The 17,431-nt window shown below is 41.2% G+C and overlaps 1 protein-coding gene across 3 annotated transcripts; it reads right to left on the bottom strand.

Annotated features, from left to right (window-relative positions):
• Positions 1-1,812: 1,812 nt before the first annotated feature.
• On the bottom strand, positions 1,813-17,090 carry LOC119449780 (uncharacterized). Of its 3 annotated transcripts, none has more exons than XM_037713039.2 (10): positions 16,798-17,090; positions 16,595-16,706; positions 16,002-16,170; positions 15,775-15,825; positions 15,570-15,689; positions 12,413-12,720; positions 8,566-8,763; positions 7,640-7,706; positions 6,147-6,258; positions 1,813-5,029 (listed from the first exon to the last, which is right to left on the bottom strand). In XM_037713039.2, exons 1-10 carry the CDS (start codon positions 16,868-16,870, stop codon positions 4,893-4,895), a joined length of 1,347 nt encoding a protein of 448 aa, XP_037568967.1. In that variant the 5' UTR covers positions 16,871-17,090; the 3' UTR covers positions 1,813-4,892. The 3 variants fall into 3 exon arrangements, with proteins under 3 accessions (XP_037568967.1, XP_037568969.1, XP_037568970.1); XM_037713041.2 differs by having other exon boundaries at positions 6,147-6,255; XM_037713042.2 differs by having other exon boundaries at positions 12,413-12,705.
• Between the last annotated feature and the right edge of the window lie 341 nt (positions 17,091-17,431).

Genomic DNA, 17,431 nt, shown 5'->3' with positions numbered 1-17,431 from the left:
TTAGCACCAAAATTGTTTTCTTTCGGGATGAAAAAGAATGACCAGATGGATATGTGTTAAAGGGGCCCTGAAACACTTTTCCAACTAATCATAGAATGACCTCACTATTAAAGGATGTTGTCTCGCGAATCTCATGCTGCAAAAATCGTTCGAATCCTTCAAGCATTTGTGGAGTTATCGCACCAATACACGGCTTTTTCTGTTTTTTCATCTGTCCTAGCGTGCTGGACGTTACACAGGGAAGAAGCCAAGGGGGCAAAAAGTTGAGAGTCTCAGCGGTGAAAGGGTTCATCGCAGAGGTAGACTGCACTACACAGCGCGCCGCTGGTATCTCGGAGGCCATGCACAGCAGATGTAGCTACGCACAACTGTCATGCGTAGACCGGAAGTGCAAAGATGAAATAATTTTTCTGTCTTTTTGATGGTCACAAACATTTATTTAATTCAAAATAAGATTTAATTATGTATTACTGAGAATGTTCCCACGATCATGAAATCAGCCAATAGGTGTTGTGGGTCCAGCTGTTTGCGATGACTCTGCATGATGACATTGCTGAAGCGATTTTTGCTGACATTGCTGACATTTGACATCACTGAAGTGATTTTTTGTTGTTTTTGACAGATTGTAAGTTCCCTACTGCACGCAATGCTATGATATTGGGCTCGCATGTTCACTGGAGACTCTTGTACAGATCGGCAACGTTTTCTTACTATGTTGAAAAGTTTTCAGGGCCCCTTTAAACAATATTCAAGAAATATTTAAAATGTACATGATCACCTGGGACTGACAGTGCTTCCTTTCCAATAAGGCAAAGACAGCTACGATGCAGAACACTATGCCTACAAGGCCAGCGTAAATTTGGCACACTTCCACGTGTCTTGCACAAGGCTGGCACGTGTGCTTTGATAAAAGGATTCTTAGGAAAGGAGAAAAGGAAAGGGTATCTAGGCATTGGAAGTCACTGAAACATGGGGTGAATTAATATGGCTGACCTTCAATATTGTGCATGTCCCACTGATGTAACCACATTCCCGCACACATTGCAGCCGTCTCTAGAGACAAACTTGTTTCATGAAGCCCTAGCTAAGATTGTATAATTAAGAATAATTTCTTTTTTGTCATTAAAACGTTCAATCTGTTCTGCTCCTGTGCTCACATTCCTCCATGCAACCATTCCCCTAAAATTCTACATGGCTCTGAGGACGGATACATGGATGAATCAATTAATTCAACTAAATAACTCCAAGGCAGTGGTGCCAAGTACTGTTCCTGAACCAGAACACATTTTTTTTTTTAACTGCAAAGCTTTCTTTCAGAAGAACCTGCATGGTTTTACTTTGCAGCTTTATGGCTACTCTAAGGCAGATGCAACTATTGTTTTCATAAAACCTTCTCTACATTGTGGATATCCATAGAACTCACAAAGATGCTATGGTAACTCAAGGGCACATGTCTACGTATTCATGAAAAATAAGTAAACAAAGATTTAAATTAAGCATGAGCTATACATGTGAGCAAGAATGGCCAGACAATGTGACACGGAAAATCCTTAAAATGGCACTTACTCTTGCAGTAGAATGAGCCCCCTCCTCCCACATGAAGCATTAGACCAAACGGGGTATTCTGTAAGAGTCCACCTAGCGGACTGTCCACTTTGGCTGTATCCACTGGCTGCCGCTTCACGAGCGCGAAGGAGACTGGCTGGCACCTTCGCGCTCGTGAAGCGGGAGCCAGTAGCGGCAGCCGAAGTGGACAGTCCACTAGGTGGACTCTTACAGAATACCCCCCCAAGTCAACCCTCCCCCTTTTGCCTGAGTTATTTATTCCATGGGTGCCCACATCTTATAGAGAATAAAAAAAAAAGAATTCCATTCACTTCTTATACATCCCATAGGGTATCCAAACCCAGCAACAGCGGGGTTCTGGCTTCATGGGAGCCAATGATAAAGGGCAGAAAGAATGAAAAATAAAAAGAATGGTTCCACCATATGGCCCAGGCATGGGGTTTCATATATAGTATGTGGCAAATGATTCTCCATGGGCATTGCCATGGCCACGCGATCTGGACACAAGGTTGTGAGCTGCATGCAGCCCACATGCTGCACAATTTAAATGGCTACTCTACAGCTATAGATATCAAATCCTTCTTAAGAATGTCACGTCTTTAGTCGTCACGTCTTTAGGTCCTAAAAAAAAATTCAGTTTACTTCAGTGTGCGAGCACACTGTGGAAAAGCTGTGTGCACCAGCAGCATTCGTTGGCACACGTAACTTTCTGATGCTAGGCCTGCAGGCTAGTAAACTCGGATTTAAGGGACACTAAGGAGGACTATTAGGCTAAGCTGCCTTAGTAAATTACGCTTCTGCTATAGGTGTTCTTCAAAACATAATGGCTACGACATAGCTTCTAGCACCTGCAGTACGCAAAAGCATGGCTTCCAGGATTGTCTTCCGTTACTCTGAAGAGGCAGTCACTGCGGGGTCCAACATGGAAACCTTCTATAGTAAAACAACCACTTTTACCATGAGAGGAGGCTTCGTTAGCCAGAAATGATGCACAAACGACAGACAAGCGGTGATGCCGCCGTGAAGTTCGTGCACCAGCTCGCCGTGCCATTGTGGATTTTGACCGCATTTGCTCAGGTCCTGCTAATTGTTTTGTCAGTAAAGAAAAAAAATACATTCACTCCAAAGAAACCAGAGAGACATCTGATCAAGTTTTGGGAACTTCTCCAGCACCCAAAACAGCCCAAGTACGACACAATATACTTTGAAATCCATGCTGTCACACTGACATTATGGCCGCTGATGTTCTGGCACAAAATTCACAAAAGGGAAGTTTGTCCCTTACATTTTCTTCAGTAATAATCATCCTAATTACTGCAAAATCAATGAAAATATAGTTTTGAAAGCATGACTTTAACAGCCTAAACTGATTTAGTGTTGTTCACTAGTGTCCCTTTAATGTTTGTTTTTTCATGCCATCATTACAAGCTGTGAATGCCATATATCATACCACACAGTCTCTGGTTGCTTAGCGACAGAGAATGTACTTCTACAATTTTTCGTTTCATAGCCTAGCACTTCACCTATAAGGTCTCTGACCTGCTCGAGTTCTTTTCGAAGCCGACACCTGGCACGCAACCTATCAGTTGTGGCTACTGTTTTCTAAATGCTTATACAAATGCAGAAACAAAGTTTATAAATTCATTTCTGCATTAGCAAAAATTTGCGATTGGCTGCAATAGAGATGATCACAATGACCAACAAAAATAAAGCTAAGGTATGTGTCCTGGCTAATCACAAACTATTATTATGATGTCTAAACGTCTTAGTGGGTTTAATGCAAACCCTGAACAGCAAGAGGAGGACATGTTGCACTGGAGGTATACATATAAAACACTTCATGCTCAATGATGCCTCACTCGGTGAGATTCAGACCGCAGGGACCTCTCTTTATGACCTTTGCTTCCTAGTAGCGCTATTCACTGTCACAATAAAAATGAGCATTTCATTTCAGGTAGACATTCTGAGAAGTACCTTGTACATGCAGGGGGTACCCAAAAGTAACTGCAACTTTTTCTTACAAATACATCATAGTGGTCGAACAGGCCATTACGTGCGGCTAGTGTGCTGTTTTCAGTGTTTGTGTGCAAAGTGCTGCACCTGGTGCTTTATATGGATAATTTGGTGCATTACATTTCATCCATACGTAGTATATATGTAACTTGTACCAATACTGAGACAGATTTCAGCAAAGAACAAATACAGTGTGTGAGAAACAGGTTTTTTACACAACTTACATGATCAGCAATTTTACAAGCCGGTGAAGTTGACGCCTTCAGCAAGATTCAGCGTACAAACATTTTCCCCCCCACTTCAATGAGGACAGCAAACAAACCAGTTAAAAATGAACCATGATAAGGTAAGTTTTTGATGAACGATCAGCAATGTTTAACTGTGCTGTTGCCACAGTTATGTAGCAAAAAAAATTTTCCGGCATGTACGCATATCTAAGAGGAGCTAGCTAACCAGTCAATTCTTGTTACCGTGTAGCTTTATAGGTAACGTGTAAACTTCAATATAGTTGTTAAATCAGTGAATGTTGCCTAAATATATTGGATGAGCATTAGAAGTTACAACATGTCACGGAGCTCACATCAGTTAATATTGTCAAGTAAAAGTGAAGTATATGTGTGCATCATGTGCTTACATTGAATACTGCTACAAATTTGCTGAGCGTGCTGAGAAAACTTAAACAAAAAAGATAAAACATAAGTGATACCAATGTAAGGAAACAGAATTGCATGTGCACTCTCTGCTTCACAATATGTCACAAAATTACTGAACATTGCAAAGTATACAACAAATGTTCTAATCAATGTGGAGGTACGGTATATACAGCACTTGCTACAAAGATTCATAATTCCTTGCAATAGCAATATACGTAAGTTTAATAAGATATTTTACTTACTTATTTAAAACATCATCAAGGTCAAAAGACAGAGGGGCAGAGGAGGGGAATGGTTACACAAGACAATTACTAATACATATTGTAAGTGTAAAGCAGAATGCTGCTATCAGTGAATGACAATTATTCGAGAACAGAACATAATTTATATGCAGCAGTATATTTAACTATGTAATACACACATTTGTACAAGTTAAAAAAAAATAGTTGCAGAAATGTTTTTAAAAATACATGTGTGCTTCAGAAAAACATTCCAGTGACTTTTGGGTACTCCATCTATATTGAACATATTCACAAGACATATGTTGCTTTTTGTTTTTCAGCAGCTGCACGTAACACCGTTACCTGAGATTCTTGTGATGACTAGTACCTTTATAATTACATGAAACTACGTGCCTTCCTCTTGGCAGCGAAGGAGTGACTACTTGATAAGCAGCTGTTGGAGTTCACATTCCCTGAGGCTCCAGCGTAGCTGTGACAACTTCGTTGTCCACTCAGCTCGAGACCACTGTTGAGGAGGCCGTCCATCTTGCTGTTGAGACATGTACGGTTTCCAATCTTATAAAAAAGAGAAAGTAAGAGAGAAGGTGCAAGAAACTCTTGGTGACGCATTTGTGACGCATAGGGCACAGGCAGAAAGAAGAGTTCATGGATATGGTGGTTCTACCCCATGGACGAAGGTAAATTGAGGAGAGGACCCAACAACCCAAGTGCATTGCAAAAAGTATTATGGAAGTCATTTATGGGGAAAACAGCAATGACATCATCGTTGCTGAGGGAGAACAACTGCTCTCTGCAACTTTACAGGGTTGGCAGCTGGAGTACCATTTGCTGCCGCTCCCTCAGTGATTACTGTACAGTGGTTGGTGTACAAAGGTGAATGGAGAAGTTTCAATTTGATACGGTAGGCTAGTGAACATAAACAGGTCAGCTCAAGGCAAGGAGCTCTGTTCCCTCTCTCTGCATCCGGAGCTTTTCTTGGCACCAGCCAGTGAGGAGGGGCACTTAGTTGTGAGCGGAGGGAGGAGACGCTGCCCAATAAGTGAGTGAGCATCGCGGTGAGTGATGTCAGGGCCTCTCCTCAGTTTTCCTATCCTCCGTGATCTATCCAAATGGCTGGACAGCAGCAACCATATAAACCAAAGCAAGCTTGTCACTCACAAACCATGGCACAACTAAGGCTACCTCGAAACACGCGACTTAAATGCCTGGAACTAATAATTCAGATTCTATTATAAATATTCTAGTTGATATCAAGAGTAAGAAATGAAGGTGGGCAGGCCATATAATACGTGTAAAAGATTGGGTGCCAGGAGAAGGCAAACGCAGTCGAAGGTGACCAAGGATAAAGTGGTGCGATGAAATTAGGAAATTTGCAGGCACTAGGTTGCAGTTATCTGTCGCAGGACGGGGGCAATTGTAAATCGCTGGGAAAGGCATTCGTCCTGCAGTAGACATAAATTACACTGATGCTGATGAGCTATTTTGGATGCTTCTAATTTACTCTGGAACTGTCATGCTGCGTAAGTTCCAAGTATGTGTGCCCAAGGATAACAACTATCGAACTTTCAGCAATATACTGCTCTTGCAACAGCTGCACCGGCTCTGTTGTGCATAATAAAATAGCAAGAAGGTGTGCAATGAAGGCATGCTGGAACATAAACCTAAGGCTTACAATGTGTTGGAGGACTGCCGTGAACTGCTTCCATTTCTGCGTGAGGAATACTGGTCAGTGCTCTTGCTGTCCGATGAGGAACTAGGTCGGACGATGAGGATGGTACCAGCTGCTGGGAATAAAGCCATGGAGTTCATTTGACAAAAGCATTCATATAAACAAACATGTCCAGGGTGTGGATGAAAAGCACATGAACAGTTTCATGAAGCCCATGACAACATAATACTGCAAGGATTATGTTATTATAAGTTAAAATCTAATAAACTTATTAGATTTTAATGGTGATTGACAGCATTTAATGACAAATGGGTACGTTCAAAGTGAAATAAAAGGCTGCATAAGCACTGACATGAAAGTGACATGACACAGTGAACAGCTATCTGGTCTTTTCATTAGACACAGTGTGGTTGCTGCAACCCATATTTTTTTAAAGAGTGCTAGATGTACACAAAGAAAAAAAAAGCGTACTAAGAGATTACCGAAGCTCACAGTGTCACACTATACTGATAGATGACTGCAACATCACCAATAAGAAAATTCCTCACTCAATAAAGGAAATTCCTCACTTTTTTTCTGGATTGTGGCCATGTGTGTCTCAAGCGTGCCTAACCTATGCCGTTTCTGACCTCTCAGTGTTTGTGCCGTTTTCTGATAATGCTTATCACACAAAACACCGCAATGTCTTGTTTCTCATTTGTTCCTGCCTTTTTCTTCACATGTTGCTACACTTTTACTGTATAAGCCAAAAAAGAAAACTAAACCTATGCTCCCACAATGAAATGAGCAGCACATTGTCACACCCTCATTACACAGCACAAATAAAGACGGAGGTGATAAAGAAAACTGGTCTGTTGTATACCTAGTTCTGGTTTTAGTTTCAACTCTGTAACATGTCATAATCACGTGTGGATATGCCATATGTTGAATACAAAAATACGGATGCTACCAAGTTTGGGCAGACACACTCGGAGAAGGTGTTGCGGTTGTCAGTCGATGCGCACACAAGCGCGTGGTCCCTGAAGCTATCTCAGGTGTGGCCAGCTCTCTAGGTGGCCGATACCGCAAAATGATTTAATTGTAAAGGCAAGGTGCAGCGTTTTATTTGATCACTGAGACAAGTCCACTTCCATAGCACAGGCATAAATTACTTTTTGCCTCATATTGTATTTGTTGTAGTATACAGTTGAACCTCGATATAACAAACACGAATATAATTAACTATTGCACATATCGAGGTAAACCTAAAGTCCTTATTGACCATGTCAGCATGTAACGACTATATATGCTTATTACGAATATTCGATATAACAAAGGTATTTTCGTGTTCTCAGTGAAGTTGTATTTTTGCTTCAGCACTGTGCAAACTCTCTCAAGGAAGATTTGGCTTTATAACATTTACGCACATGAAGAAGCACAGAAAAAGGTGCTGTAACAGCTGCATGCTGCGCATCAGTTTGCTTCACTAGTTGCATCAAGTCACGGACAAAACCCACCTTTATGGATGACACCACCAAGTCCTTGCTGGGGATCTCGGAGCCAGAAGTATGGGGCACGACATAACTGCACACACATAAGACCGAGAACAAAGAAGCACATTACAAAACACATTATAGTCATTAAGTGATAGGCTGCCGACCACCATCGAAGCAAATCCATTGACGCTCCAGGTTCTAGACAGCTTTATTGTTATTAACAAACTGACGATCGCATGAGTTGCTTGTTCACACTTGAACAACTGTCCTGGGGTTCTGTAGTGCAGTAACCTATCAACAAGACTTGGTACAACCCTTTGGTCATTCAAACCCCAATGCATGTGCTTAACACAACATAAGGCAACTTGATCAGCCTGTTTTCCAGCCCTGGGACAATTGTTCTAATAAGTAAATCATGTAATGACTGATTCATAGTGAACAAGGTATCTGTATAGATCACAAAACTTCAATGTATATTTGTTTTGACAGTGGCCACTGACATGTTCTGAGATGATGCTTCACCTTGATCACGCATTACTTTGTCAAACTCTCAACTACAGAAACACTTTATATACACTGGCTTTTTCAAAACACAAATGCTCTCTTTTTGGCGTATGTTATTTCAGTGCATAGTTTGTTCACTCGAACCAACATAAGCGAAGAGTGAAGAAGTGTGGTTGTTCTTTATCATCCATTTCAGTGCTGGCATAATACATCAGCTCCCACTATTCAGACTTTAATAATGGACATTCTGGTTCCTTTGCTAAAGTCTTGTTCACAATAAATGCAAAAAAAAAATATAGTTATTTTTTCCTATAGGCATGTTCACTAAGACTCATCTGCAATCTCAGAACACACAAAGGTGTTGCCCCTGGTTGATTGTGCAGCCAGTGGATGGCATTAAGAGGCAACCTTCTTGTTTTGAGTAAATCGAACAAAGTTGTCACCTGGCAAGAGCATCCTCAGCAACTTGCTGAGCAGCACGTAGGGACAGCTGCAGATGTCGATGACGCAGGTGAGCGAGTCGTTGACTGAGCCGGAGAAGATCTTTGTGACCCAACGAGGAGCGGCCAGAGAGACTTCCAGTGGCTGCTCCCTTGATGGTCTTGCTGCTCTCACCTTTGGTCTTTGTTCCAGATGCATCACTGTGTGCAAGGCACAAGGTTTGTTACAGAGCCGACTTACAGCTTTTGGCTAAGGACAGACAACCTTTGCTAATTTACTCATTCCTGTTTCTACATCTTCTCACAAGGCATTACTGGAGAGAGCTTTTTCCCCCCACAATATGCAAGCCCCAAGTAGGTTCAGGAAAAAAGGCAAAGAATCAGATTCCTTGACTCTAATGACGTTCTAACATCTGCTCAGCATGGTTTCCGTTGTGGTTATAGCGTTGTAACGCAATCAGTCGATTTTGTTCATGATGTCGCTTCTAACCTAGACATAGGTAAACAAGTGGATGCCATCTTTATTGACTTCTCTAAAACTTTTGACTCTGTGATTCATTCTAAACTACTGGTAAAACTAAACACCAAATTCAATAATCCCTGTCTTGTTTCTTGGATAGCCAGTTTTCTTCACTGTCGCTCTCAATTTGTTTCTTTTAACTCAGTGGAATCAACTCCTGTTAACGTCACGTCAGGCGTTCCTCAGGGATCCGTATTAGGCCCTCTATTATTTCTCACATATATATATTAATGATTTGCCTCGTAGCACCTCAACTAAAATCAGACTTCATGCAGATGACTGTGTATTATACGAATCTATTAACTCCCTTGATGACCATCACTGTCTTGCACAATCCCTTATGTCTTTCTGCACTTGGTGCAAAACGTGGCAAATGAACATCAACTGTAGTAAAACAGTCATGATGTCACTTGCCAATAGACAGAGCCCCCTCTCGTTCGATTATTCTCTGGACGGCATCCCACTTAAAAGAGCTAGTCTCAATATAGATACCGTATAGATAATATAGATAGGCAGTCTTCGAACAGGTTGTACCACTCGTTAATCTGTGTGCTGCTCATAGCATTGTCACCGAAAGCTGTCTGAATCTTCCGAATGGTTTCCACTTGGCTGTTGCCCAGTTTCTGTCAAAATTTGATGCAGTAGCACCGTCATTTGCCTTGCAATAAAAAAAAAAAAAAAACGACGAGAGCACTGCGCACTATCTCACTCAAACTCTGCGTCCCAGCGACTGACGCTATCGGCAGGCGGGACAAAATGCGCGCACGCGCACGAAGGTTCAAGGTCGGCTGAAGCAAGCGCGCTTGCTTTATATCCACCAGGTGTTCGAAAAAAAAAAAAAAAGGGTCGGATACTTTTCTAATAGATCTCGTATAATAAGGTATAATGTTCCTACTTCTGCTATAGCCCTATATTGAGTTGCAGTATGTGTAAATAAAAAATAATAAAAAAAAACAGTCAGAAGCAACTAGAACAACAGAAATGTTTGTATGGCATCGCCACATATTGTTGGTTTACTTCTTGACAGTGTCTGTTTTCACTGTCTGTTTTCTTGACAGTGTCTTATCACTGTTATTGAGTTATTGCCCGGTGCGAGATGCCTATTACATCCAAAATTTCACAAACATTGTTGCCAGTTCTATAGCAAAAGAGAAATGTCTAATCAGATTAAACATGCTTCACGAAAAGTGTTGTACATTCTGAAATGTATGTGAGCACCAGCGGTTACTCTGGAATGTATAATACATGTATAAATAGCAGACCAGCTTGAGATCAGATTTGACGACCAACAGCCATGCTTTTTTTTTTTCTATCATTGTGATTTGAGTATTGTACTTGCCTTCCCAGGAATAAGTTTGCTCAATAAAGTGCTAGATTCTTAACTCAGACTTAGTATAAGTAGTAGTGATAGGTTGTTTATTTAAATAAACAGATGAATAAAGGAAAAGGAAGGGAAGGCGAACTGCTGCTGACCACAGTAACTGTCTAGCACAGTCTGCTGACACCTGAACTGCGACTTACACTTTCGGCAGTGCTTCTATTTCTTCACTGTGACTACAATGTGAAAATATGAGAAAGAAGTACAATGTGAAGGAATGGAGTAGCATGGAATTTAGTTTAACCTAATTTATTTATGACTCTTGCTTTTCCTGCATCACAGGAACACAGAAGGGTACAGAACTAAAGGTGCTCATGGCACCTGCCTGGGCCGTGCACCAAATAACACGGGAAGCATGGAAACTGCTCTGACAGTACAAAAATGCCACACACTGAAAATGGAAACATTCTCGTGAGCTACTACTTTGTAATACTGAAGCATGGCCAGAGAACATTAAAGAATTCACGTTGGTGTAAACAATGGTATTCTGAAAGCTTAGAAAACAAGCAGACAAGAAAGGCAATTATAGACAATTGCCTTTGTTTTGAACATCTTATCACATATACAACCACTAAAAAAAAAAAAAAATTGGAGGACGCTTAAGCTTCGCCTTTAAGAGTGGAACGCGATAGCATTCAAAGATCCTCGAATGCTTGTCAGGCTTCCCAGCAACTGCAGCTTTCCTTTTTCTTCACCTTCGCCTCTGCGCACCCCTACTGTTTTACATTGCCGAGGAGGCGAGCGCCATCTGGATGGGGTTTTCACAAGTAACCTACCCGAGCGCGCCACTGTTGTTATGGTAGAAATGCTGGAAAAGGGGTTTGTGTTTGAGTTTCCTCGTAACAGAATTATGTTTTCTCATAGATTCAAATTACAATCCGACGCTATCATGTCTGTAGGTTGTAGTTAAGACGTACTTTACGATTTTTCTGATGGATTTTAGTTTGAGAAATTCAATTTTTGTTCATTAACCCCTTGCACCACGCGGAGGGCCTGTGTGGTCGGGGTGGTTCAGGATGAATTTCTCCGCCACAGATGCCACGGACGCCGATGCTTACTGCCGAAGCCGACCCCGACGATGGATTTTCTGCGACATGGGGCCCTTAATGCTGTCGCGTTAAATAAAACATGTTTTCTCGTGGCTTGGCAGTTCATGCAGTGCATTTTCTGTTTTTCCATGAATTCATGTCAGATACTGCCAAGTGTCAGAGCACCCTAAATAATTCAAATACTAGTTTCTATGAACCAGTTTCGGTTTCGGTACCCAGGAGGTGGATGCCTCATGATGTACAGTCAACCGCAAAAGTTCCATGTGATCACATGATACGGACCATGTGATCTCAGAAAACATTGAATTTCGGAGCAGCATGTAACAGTAGCTAGTAAAACAGTACATCCCAATTTTGTATATCACAATTTTGTTCGCATATACTAGTACAGGCTGGAAATGCGAATATCAGGCTGCATTGTCAGGCTGCAGAGTTTTCTCAGATCCTGTGGTCCGTAAATTTTTGTGGTCAACTGTACATTGGCTCGCCCTATTCCTGCTATCGCTGCGGCTGCCACACACATGTACAGCAAGCAGAAACATATGCAGCACTATTGTTTTACAAGCAATGTCATTACTATACCCTAGCCTTATTGCTACATGACGTCCGCAAATTTTGCTTTCTGCCGTAATATCACGATGATGTTGATGATGCAAGGTCCGGTGTTTCGAGACTAAATTTAGTATCAAATTAAAATATCTCATAAGTGTTTCCCAATCTTCATACCTGCTACATGTCATCTTTTTATATGCAAAGAGCCTGTGGTACTTTCTACAAGTTCAAAAACATGTGTCAGTACTCCGTTAGACTTAAAACCGTGCAGCAGCACAGCCACTGGTGTCACCTTTCAATCACTTACTGACGTGCACACTTCTACATGATATTTCAGAACCAAATCCTCACCCTGGCAGTGCAGGTCCTTTATCTTGGGAATTCTGTTCTTGCTTCTCGTCTGCAATGGCGTGCTTGTGGTTTCGTGCTCTGTGAGTTAGTGAACTGGTTCCAAGTTGGATTAACTCTTGCTTGGCGGATGCTTTCAACTGGTCTCTGATTCGCTGGTACTTCTGCACCTCCCGCTTCAGTCGCTCTAACTCAAACTCGAGCGCCTGCTTCTGGGTGAGCAGGTCCCGCACAATGGCATGTTCGTCTTGATTGCGAAGAGTGGCAGTGTGAGATTCCGAGTCAGTGTCTGTTTGCTGCACAAAGAAAGCCTGTTATAGAATCAAACACAGTTCAGCACATCCACTAAGCAAGCAAGTGAACATATCTGAGTAAGTCGCACTACGCAGATACTGCGAAAAGAGACAAATGGTAGACGGAACAGGACACGAAACTAAGTGTGCAAGCCACCAATCGAAGTTTATTTTTTAAATAGAATTCTATATGTACACCTGAAAAAACAAGACAGGATGAGAAAGTACAAAAAGAGGCATGTGATCCAAAACAAAATGAAAGAATGCAGAAATTAAAAAAAAAAAAATGCCTAAGCTTTCCTTAGTAAACTAATCTGCTGTTTAGATCGCAAAATTGATGGTTCACAAATGCGTATGTTCCTTTCTGCCAGATACCACGCAGAACCTACAACTTGCTCGGATATTGAAGACCACTTAGCTCCTCCATAAGCCTTGTTAAAGCCCATGAGCAACAGTACCAATGACTCTGCCCACATACGGAAACTCTAGAAGAAGTTAAAGGCTCAACAAAAGCTTATTTTGTCTCAGATGATTGTGGCAAAAATAAAGAATGTGCAGGTGACAGTAAAGATTTTAAGTGAGAACTGATAGAAGGTTTGGGGAAAAGGTTGTGAATAGGGTTCTGGCATGAGAGCAAATAAGTACTTTGTTTTTGGATGTCCTGTGGCTGTATCCAGCAGCTGTATTGTCAAGCAGTCAAACAGTAGACACAACTACCGTAAAAACTGGATATAGGTCGACCCCCCCGAACTTTAATTATAAAAAAATGAAACAAACCAGTATAAACCTATGAAAAATGACCGATATATAAGATAGGGGTTGACTTCCTGCTGCGATTTCTTGAAAAAAAAAAAAAATTGTTTTTTCGACCTATAGTCCGGTTTTTACGGTATGCGCTACCTAGTCATACATATGGCTCTAAAAAGGATTTATTTAAGAGCAATGAGAAATGTATATATGTAAGTCTGGTTCACATGTGAAAAGCTAGTCAAACATATGCAGGCATAGCTTTGAAGATATACTGATAATTTTGCCAAAGCTAGTCACTACGATTCATAGGGAGGCAGCCTTCAGGCGCTACTCAAGAACAATTGAGCCCCATGCTACTAAATATAAAACTCCCACACATGTTCAAGCTTTTGAAGCTTTAGAAAACTGCACAATCGAGGCAGTAACATATGGACTCGTGTAAGTAGCGCACTTACATAAGGTTCATCCCATGGTGCTTGCATGTAACTACCACACTTTCTTCATTGCGTCAGGAAGCATACTGCCAAGAGCAGCAGAGAAAGCACACGAATGCTAAAGCTATCACATTATTATCCTAATGGGGCAGACATCATCCAGCGTGACCAGGCCAAAACCAGTGCATCGTGATATGAATGGGTTTCTGTGTTTTTGCACTATTGTAGGTGTACCATTATATATATCAGAATTTATGAGTCTATGTGGGAGGTACATTTTGTTAAGAGAAACCGATCCGCTTCTGTGAAGAAACTTCGTAAAAAAAAAAAGAAAAAAAAAGTATGTTTCCATTTGTGTAGCAGCTGCATTAACACAACACTTTGGACCAAATCATGAAAAAAATTGAGGGGCAGCTACACACAAATTTATATGGTACACAATAAATTTATTGCTTGATCATTTCATCAATGTAACATGTGCTGTCTGCAAGGTACCAATAACCTTATTGAAGAAAGTGCCAGACATGTTGCACACACTATATATGAAAGTGACAGTGAACTGCTGCAGATTACCCCGGCTAGGGAGAATGCACACACTAAAGATACCTACCCAGTAATCCACAAATGTCTCGGGACGATGAATTGAGTCTTAATGTCTAAGTTGAAGACCGACATCTGCTAGATGTCACAGGCATAGGTGTTTTTGGCAGAAATATCCAGGTCATCTAGAGTATGTTGTTTTGACTTAAGAAAGAGACACCCTATAGATTTTACCAGATGACACCTAATGTCGAAACAACTTGACATAGAGACCTTTTTTGGTCCACACATGAATAGCTGCCCTCTCAGAGGCTTTATTTCAGTTTCCACATGACAGAAATATGTTTTTTTCATTTCTTCAAATTATAATCCTACACTATCATATCTGCAGCTTATATGTGTACACCTACTTTGCGTATCTTCTGATACAATTTTACTTTTAAAACTCTCGTTAATTCAATATGCCACTTGTGCCAGGCGGAAGGCCTAGAGAAATGAGCACACTGCACTTCCTCGTGCACACAATGTATCTGTTCTTGCTGTGTAGGCATCCTACCCAATGCATCTGTCCCAGAGCATGTGCTGCAATCGTAATATTCATTATAGCAAACACTATGAAAAAGGCCCTGATATGCCAGGCACTCACGCGAGCTCGCTAGCATCAACCAGAAAGATCCCCTAGATGTTCTGTGGACCTTTGTATGCATAAAGTGAGCATCTATCACAGTTTATTTATGTCCAGCTTCGATATCCTTACTAAGTTACAGCAACATCATCTGTACTGGATTTAGATTATCCATGGTGTGTAATTGCAATGTTGTTTAGACAAATATAGATAACTATAGGATGCGTGCAATGTCTGGAACATCATGTTCCATGGACATAACTATTAAACATAAATGATTATCTGAGTAATACGCCTTTCAACTTTGTTGAAGACCCTATGCTTACACATATCTATGCTGGAACAATGCAATGATTTCAGTTCCATTCCGTCATTCATAATTCCCTTGTGTAGCATTACCTGCCTATGTTACTGCTATGAGTGGTGAATCATGGAAGTGGATGACGAAGTAGAATAGGTCAGACAGAAAGAAATCATCTCATTAAACTAGTAACATTATAGAACATTTACTTGCTTACCTTTACTAAAGGTCCTGAATTCACTGCTAGCATGTGAAGGTTGGTTGGACAGGACTTAGACAGGAACCCCTTTTTCACTTTCTTGAGACGTGAGAAGGGAACAACAGTTCGATCAGCATCCTGGAATGAGAATCAGCCACTTACTGAATACAAACCACAGCCAAATTAATTGTCATCAAGTATGGTAAAAAAATGGGCTACGTACTGAAGCTCTTGCGAATGAGGACAAGGGTGGAATGTCGTCTAGAGAGGACATCTGAAAAACATTGGACATAATATTTGAGGAAATTAAGCAAAGCAGCGTACTTAGTTAAATGCCCACTGCACCAAATTCAATGTTGCAGACTGATAGATGAATGCACCAGCATGCCAAGAAGACATACATGCTTTTCTTGCGTCACTGTATGTTGGAAGATGCTATGCAACACTTACCAGTGAAGCACCGCTGTCTTCTACATTTGACTCTGCAGTAGCGGCTCGTGCACTTGCCTTGAGTCTCTCCTTCTTGACCACAGCTTTGTAGTAAGAATCCAAGGGATGCTCCCATTTGGCCTCTTTCGTAACCGAATTGTAATAGTAAATCCTTCCCTGAGAATCTTCCCTGCAGCACAAAAATTAAGGAGCGCATATGCAAAAAAAAAAAAAGTGTGTGTAGAATATGCAAACTGTCCCTAATATCCACAGTGTTGGTTCAGAAGTTTTATCACATCAAAGGCCAATATGCAGCTTATTAAGGCAAACAAATAAACAAATGTATGAATGAAACAAGATATCCGTCCATATTTTTAGAGGCTGTGAATTAATAAATTCATTGTGAGTTTTCAGACATACCTACTCATGCAAAAAATTTTTTCGTGCAATGTATCCATTAGTCTGTGCAGCTCATTGATGTGTCATTAATGAGGCACTTCGAGCCCGTATTTCGGACGCACTAACGGTGTCTGTGCAGTTATGTGTCTGATGAAGGTAACTGTTAAGATGCTTACCAATATCTCGCGCAAAAAAAATAATAATAATAAACTTACACGGGACACCACGGTGGCGGCAGCGACACCTCAAGACCGGCCTGAGCAATCCAAAGCAGATTTTGCTCATCGGGAAGAACGATTCCTAGGTGCTCAGCGTACAAATGAATATCTGAAACGAACGAATACTGCCTCTGAACGGGCCCAAGGTACACGCAAGGCGTATAAAATGCAAGTATCAAAAGGGTATACTATAGACTGACCTTCTTTGGTTGCATTCGCCGAGCTACCGATCTCTTTCAAAATCTTTTGACCATGCGGTAGACTTCCGTTCATAACGCTCTTCGCCGATCGAGGAATAACATATCACGCCCAGGGTGTAATGAATGTGGGAACACAAAAACCTGTATAAACAGGACAGTGAAATATTACGTTCAGTTACAGCCTTTTAGGAGCTGACAGCATTTACTGGCAGTATGCACAGATCGAGGCTGCTCGGGTCGGTTGCCGTCTACATTCAGTACCCCAAAAGCGAGCGCTCCCATTGGTTGGAATGCTTCCTGGGGATAATAGGGAAGGGCATGGGAAGAGCGAAGACGAGCATCTCCGAAACCGAAACTGCCGTGTGTTAACACAGCGCTGTCGTTTATTCAAAGTTCCTCAACATCAAAATTTTCATACTAAGGTTCTCTAAATCACAGATCGAATATCTTTTTTCATACGACGAGCACCACAGTATTTTTTTTTTGTGTTGCATTTTGTATTCGCTATTTTCTCATTGTACTTTGTGAGCAAATCGTAAGAGTAAAGTTCAACAGATATTTATTGCAAACATACTTAAAATATTCTGTTGCAATTCTACTGAAAAGAAATGCAACAGGATTTGAATTGCGTGAT

The sequence above is a fragment of the Dermacentor silvarum genome, chromosome 4 (genome assembly GCF_013339745.2).
Source record: "Dermacentor silvarum isolate Dsil-2018 chromosome 4, BIME_Dsil_1.4, whole genome shotgun sequence".
NCBI classification, from domain to species: Eukaryota; Metazoa; Arthropoda; class Arachnida; order Ixodida; family Ixodidae; genus Dermacentor; species Dermacentor silvarum.
The sequence above is the reverse complement of the archived record's forward strand: the minus strand, read 5'-3'. Positions and strand labels throughout refer to the sequence as shown.